This window comes from Choristoneura fumiferana, chromosome 9 (assembly GCF_025370935.1).
Source record: "Choristoneura fumiferana chromosome 9, NRCan_CFum_1, whole genome shotgun sequence".
In the NCBI taxonomy this organism is placed as follows: Eukaryota; Metazoa; Arthropoda; class Insecta; order Lepidoptera; family Tortricidae; genus Choristoneura; species Choristoneura fumiferana.
In genome coordinates this window covers 780414-801019 of record NC_133480.1, presented here as the reverse complement: position 1 = coordinate 801019, position 20606 = coordinate 780414, and the positions used below count along the sequence as shown (strand labels likewise).

Below are 20606 nucleotides of genomic sequence, written 5' to 3'. Positions count from 1 at the left end.
ACGACCTTATGATAGTTTATGCCAGATATGCGTGTTGATGCAGTTCTTCCACCTCCACATTGTAAGAACACACACAAATCAGACAAGCCCATCTATCACCACCACTAGTGATGCAACGGAAGTCTCTTAGCGGAACCAGATACGGAAACAGATGTCAAAAATAAATTTTAGCAGAAACGGAAGTGTAAGTAGTATGAAAAAATCCTATTTTTTATTTTTTTTTATTTGATATCAAATACACACAAAACCTACATTAGAAATAGAAATACACACTAGAAAACAATATTGCAAATTAAAATTTTATTAATATTCAAAATTAAGTAAGATAAGATAAGATAAGATATCATTTATTGCCACAACACATAGTACAACGAAGACTTAATTAATATAAAAAACTAGACTTAAACACTAACATTTGCTGTGGCAAAAGGGATGTACTCAGCGTATGCTAATGGTATTATATATATTTTGTGAAAAGTAATTTGGCCACTGAGCGAGAATTGAGAGTCTCAACTGTCATCTCAACCGTCGTAAACTTCCGATTATATTTCCGTTATATAAGTTGCGGAAACAGAAGCGGAAACGGATGTTAAAAAGCGCGTGGAACTTCCGCAGCTGCGTAAACAGAAACAGAGGTCTCTTGCATCACTAACCACTACCACACTACACTGACGCGATTCGAACTCAACCAGAGCTCATCTTCAGAGCAACACAACCGTACACCATGGCACCAGATGTTAGACTCCATTTTTTTGATGTGTTCTTACAGTGTGGAGGTGGAGGAACTGCATGAACACGCATATCTTGCATAAACGTAGCTATCACAAGGTCGCGGGTGAGAAAGAAATTATTTTAGGTAATTGATATGGATCTCCGCAAAGTAGCATCAGGCGATCCAATAAATTAGAGATAAACACTTTACTTTTTCTTTTGAATTACCGATTTTTTTCTCAATGTGAACTCTATCTTTTTTCGCTTTGAATATACACACAAGGAAAGTGCGGTGTATGCATGCATGAGTGCGTGCATCGCAGTTAGTTTTAAGTTTAGTTGTCAATATTCCGCTACAACAGCTGACGCGTTTGATTCCTACACCACAGTGGCGACGAGGACGAGATGGGAATAATAAAATCACTACTTAAACATAAACGTCTAACATAATAGGTAGGTACTATATAGGCATTTCAGAATTTCTCGCGTATGTCTACTAATTTATTTGCTAAAAAAATATTTTTTAGCGCAATCGAAACTTTACAGCTCTCTCTTCTAAGTCGCTACTTACTTAAAAGAGTGGTCTTGGCCGTCGATTCACAAACATAACTTAGGCCTCTAGGTTGGCAACGCATCTGCAATACCCCAGGTGTTGCAGACGTTTATGGGTGATGGTGATCTCTTACCACCAGGAGACCTACTTGCTCGTTTGCCATCTAGTCGAATAAAAAAAAAACAGTAAACCTTCATGTCAATTTTCTACCTATAAATTATTTTAAGTCAGCCGGTCCACGAAAATCAGTTAACTTGTGAAGCAAACAATTTACATTTGAAGTTAACAAATCTAAATAGGGAAGTTTAATCTTCTTTAAGAGCGTTTATACCTGCTGAGCTGGCAACGTTGCATTTTTGTTAGTTTTTCTCGATTATTTCATAAAAAATTAATGAAAATTAAAAATGTTGTCTGATAGAACACTTCTTAATATATAAGTTAATGTGTCAACTCCAATATTTTTTTAGTACAGACTTTTATTTTCTTTAAAAACCGGTTATAAGCATTAATTCGTTTTTAAAGAATATATAAGTCTATCACGAAGAATTATTGGAGTAGACACATTAACTTATATATTAAGAAGTGTTCTATCAGACAACATTTTTAATTTTCATTAATTTTTTTATGATATAATCGAGAAAAATAACAAAAATGCAACGTTGCCAGCTCAGCAGGTATAAACGCTCTTAACAAATCTTCTCGTTTACTGTGCAAGTTGGGTTGACTGTGACCTGTCGCTGGCAATATGCCCTGCAATACAACATCGGGACAGGTCCAGAGCTTGCCTAATACACCGTGAAACTAACTCCACATGGACCGGCGTTTGCAAGCGAATTCCAGAAAATTCTCTAAAAGCAAAAACTTTTACATTTATTTGCAAAATTTAACTAGTATTGTAAAAAAAAATGTTTAAAAATGTAATTTTAATGCAATCTTTTTGGATGATTACTTTATGTTTCAAGATTTTCAGGTTGATGCCATTAGTATGTATTCAAATTTAAGAAAAGTTTGTCTGCTACATTAATTTTTTTTAGTTTTATATAATGAAATCATCATCATCATCATCATCATCCCAGCCTATATACGTCCCACTGCTGGGCACAGCCTCCTCTCAGAACAAGAGGGCTTGGGCCATAGTTCCCACGCGGGCCCAGTGCGGATTGGGAACTTCACACACACCATTGAATTGCTTCGCAGGTTGTGCAGGTTTCCTCACGATGTTTTCCTTCACCGCAAAGCTCGATAATACATCGATATAATGAAATAAGTAGTGCTAAATGTGCAGATATATTGACATGAAACATTGTCTTCATTTATTATCATCTTATTCGAAAGATTTTCGTAATAACAACCAACTTATGGCCATAATAGAACAGCTGACGCAGTCCAATCTTTCCTTCGCAATCTTTTTCCATCATTCCGTACTGTTTCTCCAACAACTGCGCTGTCTGGTGCAATAAGCCGTGCCATAAATAACATTTATGGACTACGTTACAATATAACACACGTTAAACTTCGTTAGGTCGTTAATACCAGTACCTGGGCGACCGAGCTTTGCTCGGGCTAACGGCCTGGCCAGGACTTTGGTCTTAGCGGTGAGCGGGGCGGCGGGCGGCGCGGCGAGAGAGCGGAGCGGTGAGCATGCCACGTAGGTACTTCGCAGTAGCTTTCAGCGGTATCGAGCCGAAGGGACGTACTTAAATTAAGATAGCGTTATCGAAAATTGTTCTTCAGTGCCTCGAAAGGAGCTCATATTTCAGGCAGGACATTATGAATATCAGAGAAGGAGTGCACGAACTAAACATAAAAAAATACAGCCGAATTGATAACCTCCCAACCTTGGTTAAAAAGTAGATCACATGCCTTAACTTATGCTGAGGATGTTTCGACAGCCATATGGCCTATTTAAAATTTCGCGTCCCGCCAATAACGCCGTTCGCGCCGCTCAGAGTCGTGGCATCCCTCCTACTAGCCCGTATCGTTGTTCCCCCCGCGCGCCGCCCCGCGCCACGCTTCCGCCGGCCGCTCGAGTAAAATCGCCGCCGCGGTGGCTCGTGGCATGCTTCAAGCGTCTTTTGAATTTGTTTTGGCCGCTCGCCGCTCACCGCTGCCGCTGCCGCTGCCGCAAGTTCGTGGCCAGGCCGTTAAACTCGACAACAAGCGTTTTTCCAGAGATAAGACCGAGCTAGATCGATTTTTCATCCCCGATAACCCCTACATACCAAGTTTCATCGAATTCGTTGGAGCCGTTTCCGAGATCCCCGAAATATATTTATATATATATATACAAGAATTGCTCGTTTAAAGGTATTAGATAGATTTAATACCTAAGTTTAACCTGTGCTTGGCATTGGGATGAATGACCTCATAAACCGTAAAAATATGAATACTTCTCATGCTCATTAATTTTGTATTTACGCTGGATATAGGCAACAGAATGACTTTTTATGTTCTATTGCATAAAGTAATAACATCGTCTTCGAATTTCTAAAACAGCTAAACTACGTTTTTATTTATTTATAATTACAAAACTATAAAAAAGTTGTAACTTTCCAGTTTCAAAAATGACGGACTTAAATATTATCTTTGACCCCTATTAACCCCTTGAGGGGTTCATCATTATCATCATATAAGCCGTAGGACGTCCACTGTTGGACATAGGCCTCCCCCATAGACCTCCAGTTGCCTCGGTTAAGAGCGGCCTGCATTTTGAACCCGCGGCTTTAACCAGGTCATCCTGAAGTGTTAAATTACGTAGAACCCTTATTAGTGAATCTTAGTGACCCTAGAAGAAATGTCTTTTTTTAATCGACTGGATGGCAAACGAGCAAGTGGGTCTCCTGATGGTAAGAGATCACCACTGTCCATAAACATCTGTAACACCAGGGGTATTGCAGATGCGTTGCCAAGCTAGAGGCCTAAGATAGGATACCTCATGTGCCAGTAATTTCACCGGCTGTCTTACTCTCCACGCCGAAACACAACAGTGCAAGCACTGCTGCTTCACGGCAGGATTAGCGAGCAAGATGATGGTAGCAATCCGGGCGGACCTTGCACAAGGTCCTACCACCTGCAAAATTCCAGTCCTTGGCTCCAGTAGTATTGGTTGAGGGATGATGATCAGTCAGGACAAACTAATCTGAACGTGGAAACTCTGGTTCGGACAAGCTTCTTTCTTTCTTTCCAATAAATTCGCGTAACTGTATTTAAATTTGCATGACATGAGTGCGTGTGAGCTAACTTTGGGGGCGGCAGACGTGAACTTGCCTTCGAAATCCAAAAGCTTAATGGTTACTTGACCTGAAATGTATATTTCAGAACTAAATTATTGTTATTATTATTTTAAAATTTATGACGGTGGAAGCATTCTACACTTCCACTGAACGTAGATATAGTTTAGATATAGTTAGTGTTTATAGTTGTGTTTAGTATTGTAACTAAGGGACCCCATACATCCCTGTATTTCTTTTATTATTATTTTTTGTATTTTTTTTTCTTTAATTGTAGGTATAATATAGTTTTTAAGTATTTTATTTGTAATTATTTTTTATGAAAAAAATGACTTTCTGCCAAGTTTCTTGCGGCGCATTCTTCTCAATGATGGTCTTTCCGAAAGCGCTGGTAGTTTAATAAAACGACGTGTAAAAGTGCCCATTGCGGCCTATTTACTGAATAAATCATTTGAATTTGAATTTTGAATTTAATGTGAAAAACACGAAGGTTTAGTAGTGTTATGGAATGAAACTTTATTTCTACGATTTCTGTGTAGTCGCAGGTGAGAGTATTGATCATGCAGCGACATACGCGCTGCAGGGCTACTACGAAACTCGAAACTCGAAGTTCGTATCGTACCGTCCCTCTCGCTCTCGTATTAAATAGTATAAGTGTCAGAGGGACCGCACGATACGAACTTGGAGTTTCGAGTGTCGTAGTAGCCCTGCTGTATGAGTGTGATGCTACACGACGAGCAAATGAGAACGAACAAATATTAGCTGTGCGCAGAAGGCTCTGTTTGTTACCCTTTGTTTCATTTCGATTTGTGTCTTGTCCTGTACGTGCCAAATTTGGGGCGGTTTCAGACTAGGGTGTTTTTCTGCGCGTATAATGCTCGTTTTTAACCCCCGACGCAAAAGAGGGGGGTATAAGTTTGACCGCTATCCGGCTATTCGCCGATATCTTTATTCAATTTAGGCTATAACAAGCACTTATGAATGTCAAAAAAAATCTGCCACCGGTTTGGAAAAACCTCTGGTGAGAAGAATCCGGCAAGAAACTCAACGAGGTATATTTTTTTAAACCGATTTACAATATTATTAAATGATATCTATACATCACAAGTATTTAACACAACATTATTTTTAACACAGCAGGTTCGCTATTTGAAGGGAACGCTAATGCGGATCGGAATTATTTCCAAATATCCCTGTCCATGATATAATCATTAACCTTATAATTTAAACTATTAACTTGTAACTTTGGAACGCGTGTACGCGCTCATTTCTGCGTGCTTGCTCGTGTTTGGTGTAAAGGACATGTTCTAGCTAGCGCTTATACGAGTTTATATACACGCTCGAAGAAAACAAAACCGCACCTGTGCGCGCGTACACGCGCTTTCAAAAACGAGCTTATATGCGCGTATAAAACACTAGTCTGAAAGCCTTGGAGTTGACTGGTTGCTGAGATTTTAAAAGCGCCATCATTGCTTCAGTTCGTACCTGTCTCCGTCTGCATTCTGCCAGAGCTTGGCGTCTCTGCCTTCGGCGCCGACGCCGACATCCAAGGCCGAGTGTCTGGAACAAAGGAGATCTTATCTTAATGTATGTTGTAAGTCCACAAAATGTCCTAAATGCGATCCTCTCAGAGCTCAAGATAAAAACTCGTCTGTCCACGATTTGTCACCAAAGGATCCTTTCATATTTGGCCACATAATGCGAAGGGGTGATGAAAGCCTGGAGAAACTGATTGTAGTTGGGAATACGAATGGTAAACGATCCTGGAACAGATCTCCTACCAGTTGCACCGATCAAATTAGGGACTCCAGGTCTCCGAGGTTTAGCTCCGTTGCCAAGGCTGCCATGGACAGAAGCTGATGGAAACAAATAATCCATGCCAATGTAGACCACCCGTTGATCAACACGGTTCTCAGTCATGAGGGAACGACTGGATAGTATATATGTCTACTTCTTAATATTCTTAATTTGTTTGTTTAGTACGTCCACTCCAAACCATCCATTATTTAGTAAGCCGTCGTGGCCTAGTGGCCTCTGAGTTTTTAGAAATTCAGGCGAAATTATATTTCAAATTTACCACGAGCTTTACAGTGAAGGAAAATATCGTGAGGAAACCTGCACATACCTGCGAAGCAATTCAATGGTGTGTGTGAAGTTCCCAATCCGCACTGGGCCCGCGTGGGAACTACGGCCCGCAAGCCCTTTTATTCTAAGAGGAGGCCTGTGCCCAGCAGTGGGACGTATATTAGGCTGGGATGAGGATGATAAGTACTTTCGCATCATGTATATTTTACAATATGACAATTTATTTACTGATAATTATACCAACAGCCTATTTACAATGGTACAATTACGGAGTGTGTACAGTCACTAGCACCGATATTTTACACGACAAAACGTGCATAAATATCTGATACGACTCTATAGCCATTAGGTCATGTCAGATCATTTTGCACGCTCCGCTGTGGCAGATAATTATGCAGGTCTGTGCTGATATCAATCACCACAATGCGAGATGTCCAAAACGTCAGATATACCTATATTAGGCACTTGTCCCACCGCCGACGATGAGCGAGAAGCGAGTAGAGCGAGTAACTAGAAACGAGTGGGCGAGCAGCGAGAAGCGAGAGTAGTTTTGTCGCTCGGCTGTAAGCGAGTGTTCGCGTTGCGACGGGCGATTACTCGCTCCACTCGACTCGCTCGTGCGGGGCGGCCGCCAAGCTGACATCGCTGAGCGAGTATCTATAGCTCAGCGAGTTTTATAGCTCTTGTCGCTGCGACAAAAGATGTAAGAGCGAGTTCTCGCCGACAGTGTGAAACAGCCAGCGATCAACTATTAATATATGTGTCACTTTTACTCACACAGGATCTTATATCTTTTGTTCGTTTCTTGAGCGAGATAATAGTCGATAGCCAATCGTTTCCTCGCTGGCGGTGAGACAAGTGCCTTAGTGCCTAATAAATTATTGATTGTCATTAGTAGGGCCCGGAATTTTGCGTGCGGCTATTGGCAGATTGTAGGGAGAGCACCTCTTTTTTTTTTTTTTTTTTTTTTATTCGGCTGGATGGCAAACGAGCAAGTCTTTTTATCGATATTATCGATTGTATCCACCTATTTGTCAATGCGGTTAATTTATTTAAATAAAATAACACTTGCAAGCAAATACCTACTTACTTACAACTCTTTATATATATCTAATATGTATTCGTAGCTAAGGTAAGCCTGCTGTAAGGTTGCCTGGAAGAGATCGCTCTGAAGCGATAAGGCCGCCTATTGCTTACCTCAGAAAGTCTCTGTGTTTTCTGTACTGCTTGCTATGTGTTGTTGTGTCTTTAAGTTATTGTATTGTATTGTAGCTATAGTGATTTCAATAAGGCAATTTAAACGGATTAAACTTTACGATATTTCGAACTTTTTCATCACTGACCGCTGAAAAAAGTACAGTCGAACAAATTGAATCATGACCCAGGCTGGAACCTTTTAATAATCAATTTCACTATGCCTTCCTTGACAAAAGTATGAGATGTCAACATGACATTAGTAGCACAAAGGTTCCACGCTGCCTGGGTCTTCAATTTATTCGACTGTACGTATCATAGGAGAGTTTAAATAAACAAAACTGTCGATTTGTCGATAATATCGATAAAAAGCGGTGCTCTCTCCCTACGATCTGTCAATGGCCGCACGTAAAATTCCGGGCCCTACGACTGCCATTTTTTATTATTAAACTGAATCTGGTATAATTTTCTAATCTCTTTACTTTTTTTTACATTTTAGTACATTTATTTTGCTATTCACCCCTACCCTGTGTCTGATATATCATGTATGTTAGAAGATAAAAGACAAACTGTCTGCACAGCACTTGAAGTGATTCGTCATCCTGTCCCCACCCCCCACTCCTTTATAACACACCCTTGCGTTCAGAGTTTCATTCAATAATAATATTTTGAAACAACATACACTTGTTAGTTCTGTTCTACAAATATTTAGACGTCGATATTAATAATATACTGGTAAAAACATTTATTTATAACAATATACAATAAATTATACATTAAACATTTAATATGGCTATGTACAAAAAATATATAACCTAGGCTATATATAACCTATAAATAAAAAAGCGGCTAAGTGCAAGTCCATGAAGGGTTCCGTAGCAGCAAGTAACATAATATAAATGTTTCCTTTACTTTACGATTTATGACGTATTAAAAATAACTACTTAATAGATCTCGTTCAAACCAATTTTCGGTGAAAGTTTTGCATGGTAATGTAGGTACATCATAATAATATTATATTTTTTTTTAGTTTTATCATTCTCTTATTTAAGAAGTTACGGGGGGGGGCACACATTTTACCACTTTGGAAGTGTCTCTTGCGCACACTATTCAGTTTAGAGAAAAATGATATTAGAAACCTCAATATCATTTTTGAAGACCTATCCATAGACACCCCACACGTATGGGTTTGATGAAAAAAGTATGGAGAACCCCCAAAATTGTTTATTTTTTTTTCTATTTTTGTGTGAAAATCTTAATGCGGTTCACAGAATACATCTACTTACCAAGTTTCAACAGTATAGTTCTTATAGTTTCGGAAAAAGTGGCTGTGACATACGGACATGACGAATCCATAAGGGTTCCGTTTTTTGTCATTTGGCTACGGAACCCTAAAAATCTCTCCTAGGCAGCATTCCCGCGTTGTATCGCAAGGCTAATCCTTTGCCCGAAATAGCTGCCAGCCCTCTGGTCACCTGAAACATCAATGAGGCGCGCGGATATCTCTTTCGCGATATCGCGTGCGCCTGGCCCCCACGGCCCTAGGGTCTCAACACCAAAATATTGCTGGAAAGATGTATTGATGTGAAGTTTTTTGTTCTGGCTAGTTTGGTTGGGAGACTCCTTCATTTTTTATAGACATACATTTATCAATTTTATTTTTCTTAATTGTTGTTGTAGGTGCAATAAAACAATGATGTCTATTTTAATTTTCACGGACAGACGGATAATAATTGACAGTGGATGTGTCTAAGTCGGTGACCTGTCGTTTCGCCGAGTTTCATTACGCAGATTTTCGTTTCGCAGACAACTATTGGCAGATTTTTCTTTTGGCTGAGCAACGTTTGGTATAATTTCGTTACGCCTGTTATTCGTTTCGCCGAGTAGTCGGCAGGAAGAATAGCGATAAGCAGATTTACGTTTAGTAGATTGTTTGTTTCATAATTGTTTCAGTAAACCGAGCAACTGTTCGTCGACACACAATAAGCAGAGTTATCATGTGGCATTCATATTGTTAAGTAGATTTAATGTTCAGTCGATTTTTGTTTCGTAATCTGCGTAGATAAAATCGGCCAAACGACAGGTAGGATTTTACTGAGTTGACTATATAAATATACTAGCTTTTATCAAAATAAAGTTAGGTGCGACGACGAGCGTTAGCGAGGAGGAGTGTTAGGTAGAATTGCGACCAACAACGCACGAGCCGAGCGAGCGAAGCGAGCGTGCCGCGGTAGCGGCCGGCGAAGTGCCAGAACCGAACTGCTAGCATCGCGACATTGTTTGTTTAGACTCCAATACAAAATAAATACAAACGATGGTCAAAAATACGTTTATTACTTGCGTTATATGTTTAAAACTTGTGAGGGTACATAAGAAAATCATAAAGAATGCGCGGTCAGCACGGCGTGTAAAAATGCTAATAACGCCATAGTGTAATCCAGTCGTGCGACATATTCGCGGTATTGAATGCCATTCCCCATGCGAAACGAAAAGATGCGAAAAGTTGATATGCGCACTGAATAATAGTTCAACCGTTACAAAAGCGAAATGTTGTTCGACCAAATGTGCAAAATGTGTAGTGATTAATAGGCTAAACGAATTTCTGTAAATAGTTGTTCGGCTTACTGACTCATATGCCAAGTAAATAGTCTGCTAAAGGTTGAGTTACGAAACGTTAGTCTGCGAAACAATACATCTGCGTACAAATTCATCGGCGTACCGTTACTCGGCGAAACGTTGTCTGCCAATCAATAATCTGCCTAAAAATAGTCGGCGAATCATTAGGTAACCGTCTAAGTCGCATAGTTCTTATAGAAAGTCATTCATTGTTTGTCATACTTATTTATTTAATAATTTAGAAATTATGAAATTATCACTTGTGGAACTCGATAGGTTTGTTTTATAACATTTCTGAACAATTCATGGATTCAGAGAAAAAAAAAGAGTTACGAGAAATAATCAATTGCAACAAACATTACAATAACTTTCAACGATATGGTATTGGACAACTGTTGAATTTGCCATATTCTTTATATTATTATAAAAATATAAATACACAGATAATGTATAGTGAAGAGAAAAAAATATTCGGTTGAAAATTGGATTTATAGCGATTTAAAAAAAACTATATATCTGGCTTTTTTTAACGCTTTTCTCTATGTAGCAAGTACGGCGCTACTTGCGTCTGACGTCACATGCAAGTAAGTCTTTCTCCGTCTAACCTTGAAATTCAAACCTTTATAACTCTGTTGTATTTAAAGTTATCTAAAAATCGTTTTTTCTATTCGATTACATGAATTGTCAAGTTTTATTTTAAATATAAAGTAAATAAATATAGTAAAATACCGTATTATGCTAGCCGATAGGGACCCACGGACAATGTAGAAAAAAGGGCTCCCTTTGTCAACCTTTCGGCTACGGAACCCGAACTACGGGCAGCGCCATGACAAAGGTGGAATGGAAATACCGTTCGTTAACAAACACGAGCGCGCTCCAAAATGGACAAACTCCTCGCTCAAAGGATTGTTGGCGAGCTTTGAGATCCTCAGCCGCGTCAACATTTGCGTGTACGGCTATACAGACGAACAGGGTATTAATTAGTGACCAAGAAATTTTCGGTATCGGTTTCGGCGAGTTACACCACTAAATTTAATTTTCGGTCCTATATTACACTTTTTATCCCGTTATCCCCACAGGATTGGGATGAATTCCCAAAATTTCAACCACTAGGATTAGAGACTGAAGGCGGGAGGTTTTGTATACAATGCAATGCTTCTAATCCTGAAAAAAGCCTACATATAAGTAGACTCCAGCAGGGCTACTACGAAACTTGAAACTCGAAGTTCGTGTCGTGCGGTCGCTCTGACACCAATACTATTTAATACGAGAGCGAGAGGGACCGCACGACACGAACTTCGAATTTCGAGTTTCGTAGTAGCCCTGCAGGCGACTCCACTGAGGCGGAGACGAGCGGAGCGGAGAGGAGACGTGTAGGGATCAACCAATCTCTATAATACAACAAGCATAGGTACGTATTATTCATACAAGTATCGGCCCCGACCGATGGTTACTATATACCTACTTATTGTCGTTCCAATCGTTTATTTAACTTTTGACAGATCACGCAAGTGAAGTTTTACAATAATTTTCGGTACAATGTACTACAGAGAATACCGTACTTCATGGACGAGCAACCCCACTTAGTGATGTGCCATTCATTATGAATGACCATAGACTATAAAAACCGTTTTGAAGTAAATTGATTTTATAAATAAAACATAGATTTAAAATTATTGTGATTATATTTTATATCAAAATCATTTAAAAATAATAAATACATTAATATTGCCTTTAGGGATTAAAAAGTAAAAACAACTAAAATAGGCACTGTAATACTATTTTTTAATTATACCATGGCCATTTGGCCATACCATTTTACCATGGGCGTCTCGTTGTGAGTGACAACAAACTGCAGGGCTACTACGAAAATCGAAGTTCGTATCGTACCATCCCTCTCGCTCTCGTATTAAATAGTATAAGTGTCAGAGGAACCGCACAACCCGAACTTCGAGTTTCGAGTTTCGTAGTAGCCCTGGCTTCGCTGCCGCGTCCACCTCTTCATAATTGACAAAATTACTAAAATTACCGTCGGAAGTGATAAACATTATTAACTTAACATAAATGGTTTATTTTAATATATAAGATAAAGTAACTTGAACACCTGTGAATTTTTATAAAACAATGCAAAATGTTGAGCAAAAATAAAATTAAAATGTGTTAAATCGATTAAAACTTCTTTATGAATAAAATCGATTGTAAAAAGAAATTCAATCGGTAACGCACCAGGGCATCACTATTTTAATTAGTACTCGAGCTGTCAAAAGTTAAATAAACGATTGGAACAATTATAACCCATTATATGCCCAGTGGGTCGTTTTTGTCCCAAAAAATAGGTATCAACTAACGCGCGATTTTTAATTACTTTGCGACGTTTGTGCTAAAGAAGAAATCGGAGACCAAAAATAGTTCTGGGCATATATGGGTTAAGCAATGATGAGATAATTTCCCTCCTGTGTAGCTAGGATTTGCCTAGATTTGTCTAGCTTCTAATACGGTATAGATAACTTAGTTAAACCTGCCTCACTCGGATTGGATAAGTTAAGCGGAGCCGGCTAACCGAGTTCTGGGGCGCGTCCGATGAATAATAGATGGTCACTGGTTTATTCAGGTAAATTAATAGTTTACAAAGAAACGAGCTTCTTTATTAAGTTAATAGATTTATTAGCATCGCTTTCGTTAATTTGGTCGGGCATTTTAATTGAATTTTAGGTTTTTATTAAATTCTAATAGAGATTCCCGAAAATTATTATTATTAGTCTTCATACGTTAGGGCCTTGGCGGTTCTTGATTAAATTAACACATTTTTTATTTTAGCTTTAATTTGGCTGTTATTAGTTTAAGACCTTACTAAATTTGAGAGAGAGAGATATTTGTTTATACATAAGACATAAGTATTCGAAACACAGAAAAATACATTACAAAGGCAAAATTAATATGCACATCGAATAGTATAAAGTGGGCACTACTCAGCATAATGTTTTAAAAACGCTGTTTTTAAGTGGGACCTATTTCAAACTAAATCACATAAAAACACACACACACACACACACACACACACGCACGCACGTACGCACACACACACACATACACGCTGTGACAACACGAACGCCAGCGAAAAGTAGTTTGCAAAGAAACTTTTCTTCTAATAGGTAGGTTCTAAGTTCTTTTAAGGAAGTATTACGAGTATGAATGAATGCTGAATGAATGAAAATTTAGTCGCTGAATATGGTTACAAAAGGTGGAATATAATGTAACAGTACTGTGGGGATTGTGACTTGGTAAGAGCTTAGGTACTGGGGATCTACGCGCGTGACTTTAAACTGATATGAGATAAACAATATATTTCTTTAATTATTTATATTTTATTTTAGAACTTGGTAGCACTTATAAATAATTTACCTACATAAAATGGTTCCAGCCGCTTAGGCTATCGGGAGCAATCTGCCCTCCGGCATGTATACCGCTGTCAATCGTTTTTAAAGTCAAATTCTAGAAACATACAATATAAAAATCCTATCCTTATACATAACAAAGTCAATCTATCCTGCCAGGTGGTCAGTTTTACAGTGGCGTAGCTACCAAGGGGCTAGGCGGGGCAGTGCCCCAGGGCCCTCAAGCTCAGGGGGCCCTCGAAATTCTGCTTTATAGCTGATGATAAAGTTGCTTAGCATTTTTAAAGTATTTGTATATATAATGATTTTACTTCAAAAAACCTTATCAGTTTTGATAGCAGTGGGCCCCATTTTTTTATTTGCCCCAGGGCCCTAGGTTACCTAGCTACGCCACTGCAGTTTTACCACCTGCCAGCGGTATACAGCCTAGTTCCTACAGTACTTAGTACTATCTACTCGTAGCATATCCTACCGGAAACCGGCGTGCGAATTTAACATCACTCGAAATATGCTTGTATGCGAACTTTTTTTGCTTTCGCATAAATTTATATAACCCTCAGTACGCGAGTCCAACGCGGTAATAGCCTTTTTTAAATTATACACGTAGCGGGAGTTTTAAAGTTCAGTTTTAATATAACCAAGGTTTAACCGGATCGCGTTAGGTGGGTCGTAAACAGTTTTATTTTAACTCTAGAAGACTTGCTGATTAAATTAAGCTGGAGTTAACGACATCGCGTAAAACGACGTGCTAAAAAAGGAGATTATATGTTTTTCATTAAAGAAAACCCGATTTTAAGCGTTTTTGCTGTTGGCGTTTTAGTATTGGAACCAGGGCTTGTTAACGTTACCAAATTTGCATTATAAGTAACGGTACGTAACGGTAAAATCGTAGAAATACCTTGTACCGGTGTTAAATTATAACGTTACTTGATAACGGTAAATTTTCTTTACATAGTAACTAATAGTAGTGCTTGTTAACGTTACCCAATTCACATTATTATAACGTTCAAAAAGTAAAATTACTTCAATTCATCCTCAATTTCTGTTTCCTTCAATTTTAAGTTTATCCGTGACCATGAGACTTGAAATGGACTCAAAACGTCGGGATCAAAATTATAATCGTGAATGCATAATATAATCCGTAAAAAATAGCAATTCTTAATTATTTTTGATACGAATTACATACAAGCACATACATTATCGTCGTTGTGTAGATTTAATAGCATAATCGAATGTTCTAATTTAGCAGAACGATGACCAGGGACGCCGCTATAATGTAAAAGTGCGAAGTAATCTTTTAACGATACTTTTAAATTAACGTTAACTTTATGTGAACAGCTTAAAACGTTAAATTTTTAATACCGGTAAAAATTGTAAAAGTAAAGGTCAATCCTTTAACATTAATTACGATTTAACGTTAAATCTGTTTGACAGAGGTAACGTTACCAAATTTTTACCGGTATTTGAAGCTCTGATTGTAACCCGGCTGTCCGAGGGTTATGTTTTTTTCGAGTGTATCTATATTTTTTGATCCTCTCTGTATCCTAAATGGATTACATGGGTGGGTTTTCAACATATGTGGTGCATTTTGACGTAGTAAAAGAGGACAAGTAGGTTCACTACGAACAAAAGTACATCGCGCGGCTTAAATCTGTGCGCGCCGGTTGGCGCCGCACGCACACACTGATAATTTAAGGACCATTTTGGACCCAGGACCAAGGAGGTTGAACTTTAAGTAATTTAACAGAGTTCTAGACTACTACATTTGTTACCCCCTTTTTTAAGTTTTTAACACACAAAACAGACTTTACAAAACCAAAAGACTAAGGTTAAAATGAACCTGGCCGTAAATTCCGCTCTTGGTTAATGTATCACGGGCCTAAGCAAATAAGGACGAGGGGAATTTATAAAGTTAATCTGGTGAGCCAACATAGCGACGCATTCTACGCGGAGCCAATCCAAATAAATGTCGTTTAATGTATCTTTACGAGTATCTTGATTCTACGGAGATTATTTATTAAATTAATTATCAGTAAGATCACGCTTTTATACATTAGGTGTTTCTTGGAACTCACTTAGACGTGGGCGGTACAGGTCCACCATCCCACGCCAATGCAATTAAGAAAAAAAATTGGCAGACGAACAGACAGACAGACAAACAGGCGGACAACACAGTCATTCTTTATTGAAACCTAAAAAAGAAACAAAAATAAACATAAATAACCAAGCTCTTTTGAAATGAATCCTACAATGTAACTACCTGGTCGACTGAGCTTCGCTCGGGCTAAAACTCGTTTATAAGGGTTTTCCCAGAGATAAGGCCAAGCTAGATCGATTTGTCATCCCGAAAACCACAACATACCAAATTTCATGGAAATCGTTGGAGCCGTTTACGAGAGAATGAATGAATGATTTATTTGTATGAATGAATGTATATACAAGAATGGCTCGAAAGGTATTAACGTAAAGATACATGTGAAAGTTTGTGATTATGTGTGTGTCCATGTCACAGCTACAACACACATAGAGAGGGTAGGTTAGAGAAAAATAATGGTGGCAGTATGGTTTCTTTAAATACGAGTATTTACAGTTGTACATCGATGTACTTGCGCAATGAGCATTTTTTTGGAAAGCGCGAAACCATTCTAACCAATAATGAGGCAGCATGTTTGCAGAAAAGTAGATAGGAGGACCCAATGTACATAAGACTACCGATTGAAGTACATAAGACGATCAACTAAAGTAGATAAGACGCTCAAGTAAGATGACCAGGGGGCCTACCACGCTCTATTAATACGATTCAGTTTAGGCTAAACTGAACTGCATCGCTATTTCGTATCACGACGTTACTGTTGCGATTCAGTTCAAACACGGTTCAGCGACAGCGATACAGACATTTTCATTCACTCACTTCAAGCGGTTTTCGTACCATGACGCTTAACTTGAGTGGGAATTGAATCGCTTCAGTGTCAAATTTAGCGACTCAGTATAAGTTTACTTGGAATATTTTTAAATTTAAAGAACTTTTAAACTTTTTTCAAGTTTTATAACTTTTCATAGGTACTCACGACATTGTGCTTCTTAACTCCTCATTGATAAAACTATTTTTTCAGTGAGAAAAGAGACTCGTGGATTAGTGACAGCGTAAACATTTTATTTGTAATCAACACAACGGTTGCTAAGAACACGGAATGACATAGAGTTATGGTTTTCCAAAATAAAGAGGTTTTAGTATACAATATTTGGTTTGCATATAGCGGCATCCCTTTCGCGACTTAGCGTTTCAGTTTCGGACCAGAGACAATATCGGTCTTTCATTCACTTGTAAACCATTGAGACTCAGCTCTGAGAAATAAACGTCGTGGTACCAATTTCGACGATTCAGTTTAGGTGCCTAAATTGAACTGCTCTGCGTTTGGATCGTTTATGAAAGATCATGGTAGGCCCCCTGCATTGAAACCATTGAACCATTGAAGTGAAGACGACCAGACGAAAAATAAGATAAAGTAGTGTAGTTCATACCTATTAGTTAAAACCACGCATATTTTCTCCATTGTATCAACATTTGAAACACTCGTCAAAATAGCGACGTCATTATATTATTCAACATCCCGTGAAACCCTTATAATTAATTCTATAAACAGCCGGTTTTAAATCTTTAAACAACGAACAAAAGGCATGGAACGCTGAAACTAGTGATGTTCTGGGTCTTATAACAAAATATGTGCATCCGAAGAGTCTGATACGGATAAGGATTATTCAAATTATAAATGTTTATTCTGTATAGTGGCCGCAAAGGGCTGTTTTACATTGAATTTTTTCGGCTAATACCTACTATCGATGCTAAGAAAAGGGCCTTCAGTTCGATATTTCCGAACAAACACAACTTGGGGTTCTTCAATACCTAAACCTTTGGCTTCACTTTCCACCCGATGAGAAAAGGATAAACTGGTGGTTATTCAGTTCATTGATAAAAAAAGAATTTTAGCTGAAGCACATAATACAATTCCGTAATACTGAATTTCTTTACGAAAAATATCGGTTTGGTGATCCGCTAGAAAGAACCATCGTTTGTAATAATATTGATGTGTCTTGTGTTGTTGTGAATAAAATGTTTTTTTTCTTTTAAACGGATTCGGATACCCAGTACATCACTAGTAGAAAGGTCCCTACAGAGTACCTAATGCTTGCAAACAGAAGCTTCTGGATTACATGCCTCTGTTCCTCACAATACCATGTTTAAAACTGTTTGTACTCTTTTATTTATAATACATTTTGAAATTTTCATCTTTGTGGGTATTAAGCTTCGCCCTGTTTTATTAAGTACGGTCGGAGGCGGTTATAGCTGTAAGTAACAGAAAATTGGCCAAGAGCGAGTTTAAATGGCCTACTGAAGATTCCGTGCTTTGAAAGCCAGCGGGTACAACCAAAATGTCTTCATTTTAGGGTGAATAGCTAGAGTCGTGTAAAATGGAGTCTAGTCCTTTTAAGAAACTTTAAAAGACTGAGTCTCTTTAATCAGTGCAATACATATTGTGATAGTTACGGGACACAGTGGATGCAAGTGGCGAGTTGCTGTTTTTGAGGTGTTGTAAGGGGGCGGCCTTTGATCAGCAGTGGACGTCTCCCGGCTGGTGATGATGCTGATGACAATACATAATATAACAAAATATAAATAGATACACAGCAACATATAAGGTGCTAGAAAATTTGGTGCGGATATTTTCAGGGTATGTAATTAATAACATATGAATCAATTGTACACATAAATTATTTTAGTATTGTGTGGTAATATTTTTTTGTTTCATACAAAAATACCATTCCGTCCAAAAATAATGGACCCTAAAAACCTTTCATTAACATTAACTGTATTTTTTTTAATTTAATTGAATTGAAACGATAATTTGCATCGTAGTTAATTAGTTTCAATTTTTGTTATAGTTAGGCTATTTTTTTTATTCGACTGGATGGCAAACGAGCAAGTGACCACCTGACGGTAAGAGATCACCACCGCCCATAAACATCTGCAACACCAGGGGTATTGCAGATGCGTTGCCAACCTAGAGGCCTAAGATGGGATACCTCAAGTGCCAGTAATTTCACCGGCTGTCACACTCTCCACGCCGAAACACAACAGTGCAAGCACTGCTGCTTCACGGCAGGATTAGATGGTGGTAGCAATCCGGGCGGACCTTATACACCTATTTAGCCTAACTATAACATTTATGCGGAAGATTACAGGTAGGTAGCTATGCATACTCATACAATCAGTAGGAAACGTGTCAAAGCAAGCGCCCCTAAAGTGGATTATGGGCTCATAAATTAGCATTAATAAGTACAGTGCATGTATCATTAACCTTTAATAAGTTTCAACCTACCCAAGTAACTTTGCTTAATGGAATAATAACGGTGGGGTACGTCTTTATGATGTGACTACGACCGATCGGCGGCACATCGGGCATTTTATGTTCATTGCGCGGTGGAGAAGCTTGCTCCACAGGGTTATTTCACAGTATAGAAACCGGCCAAGAGCGTGTCGGACACGCCCAAAGTAGGGTTCCGTAGCCATTACGTAAACAATAAGTAATATTTTTCTAAGGATTTCGTATTTTATACGGAATCTTCCAAGTTTACGTATTTTTATACTTAGGCTGCTATTTACTTATATACTCTTAGGGCTGTTTCACCATCCATTGATTAGTGTTAAGTGACGGTTAAATATGCCCCGTCTTCGTCTATTCGAACAAAACAAATAGAGACAGAGACATCACATTTAACAGTTACTTAACACTAATCAATGGAGGGTGAAACAGCCTCTTAAACTACTAATAATTCTCAAGCAAACTTAGCCGTTATAGTTTTCCTTGAAAGTTTGATATACTTTCTACCATCCTGAATTTTTTAAAAATTTTCCACCCACTGGTTTATATTTTAGACGCTCGATTTTAATGAAAATTTGCACTTTAATGTTGAATAATATTTCGCAAATAATCAATGAATCGTAAAATCGTCTTAGCAAACCCCTAATGGTTAGGACGTAGGTAGTTAAGGGTTAAATTTTATGTGACATTATCAAATCAAATAACTGAAAGGTGGCAGTTAGTATAGGTAGGCAGCGCTATCTCGCGTTTGCGTACCGAGGTAGGTAATTATATCAAGGAGGCTGCCGAGACGGGATACTGCTCCTGTTTAGGGTTCCGGAGCCAAAATGGCAAAAACGGAAGTCTTATAGTTTCGCCATGTCTGTCTGTCTGTCCGTCCATCCGCGGCTTTGCTCAGGGACTATCAATGCTAGAAAGCTGTAATTTTGCAGGGATATATAAATAAAGTATGCCGAGAAAAAAGTACAATTAAAAATACAAAAAAAAATTTTAGTAGACGTAAAGTGGGGGTGATTTTTTTTCTCATCCAACCCTATAGTGTGGGGTATCGTTGGATAGGTATTTTAAAACCATTAGGGGTTTGCTAAGACGATTTTTCGATTCATTGATTTTTTTGCGAAATATTCACATTAAAGTGCAAATTTCTAAAATGTAAGCGGTAGTGTGGAAAAATTTTAAAAAAATTCAGGATGGTAGTAAGTATATCAAAATTTCAAGGAAAACTATAATGGCTAAGTTTGCTTGAGAATTATTTGTAGTTTATGAGTAAATAGCAGCCTAAGGTATAAAATATACCTAAACTTGGAAGATTATGTATAAAATACGAAATCCTTAGAAAAATATTACTTATTTTTCGTAATAGCTACGGAAACCTATTTTGGGCGTGTCCGACACGCTCTTGGCCGGTTTTTTACCAGCTTTTATTCTTAAAACGTTCGTA

The 20606-nt window shown here is 38.2% G+C and overlaps 1 protein-coding gene across 2 annotated transcripts in view; it reads right to left on the bottom strand.

Moving 5' to 3' along the window:
* Positions 1-20606, bottom strand: part of LOC141430897 (calcium/calmodulin-dependent protein kinase kinase 2) — a 210838-nt gene that overhangs the window by 24039 nt on the left and 166193 nt on the right. For both annotated transcript variants that reach the window (XM_074091763.1, XM_074091764.1), the window contains one exon: positions 5980-6054. In XM_074091763.1, the coding sequence (XP_073947864.1) occupies positions 5980-6054 (75 nt within the window). The remainder of the gene's footprint in view (positions 1-5979; positions 6055-20606) is intronic.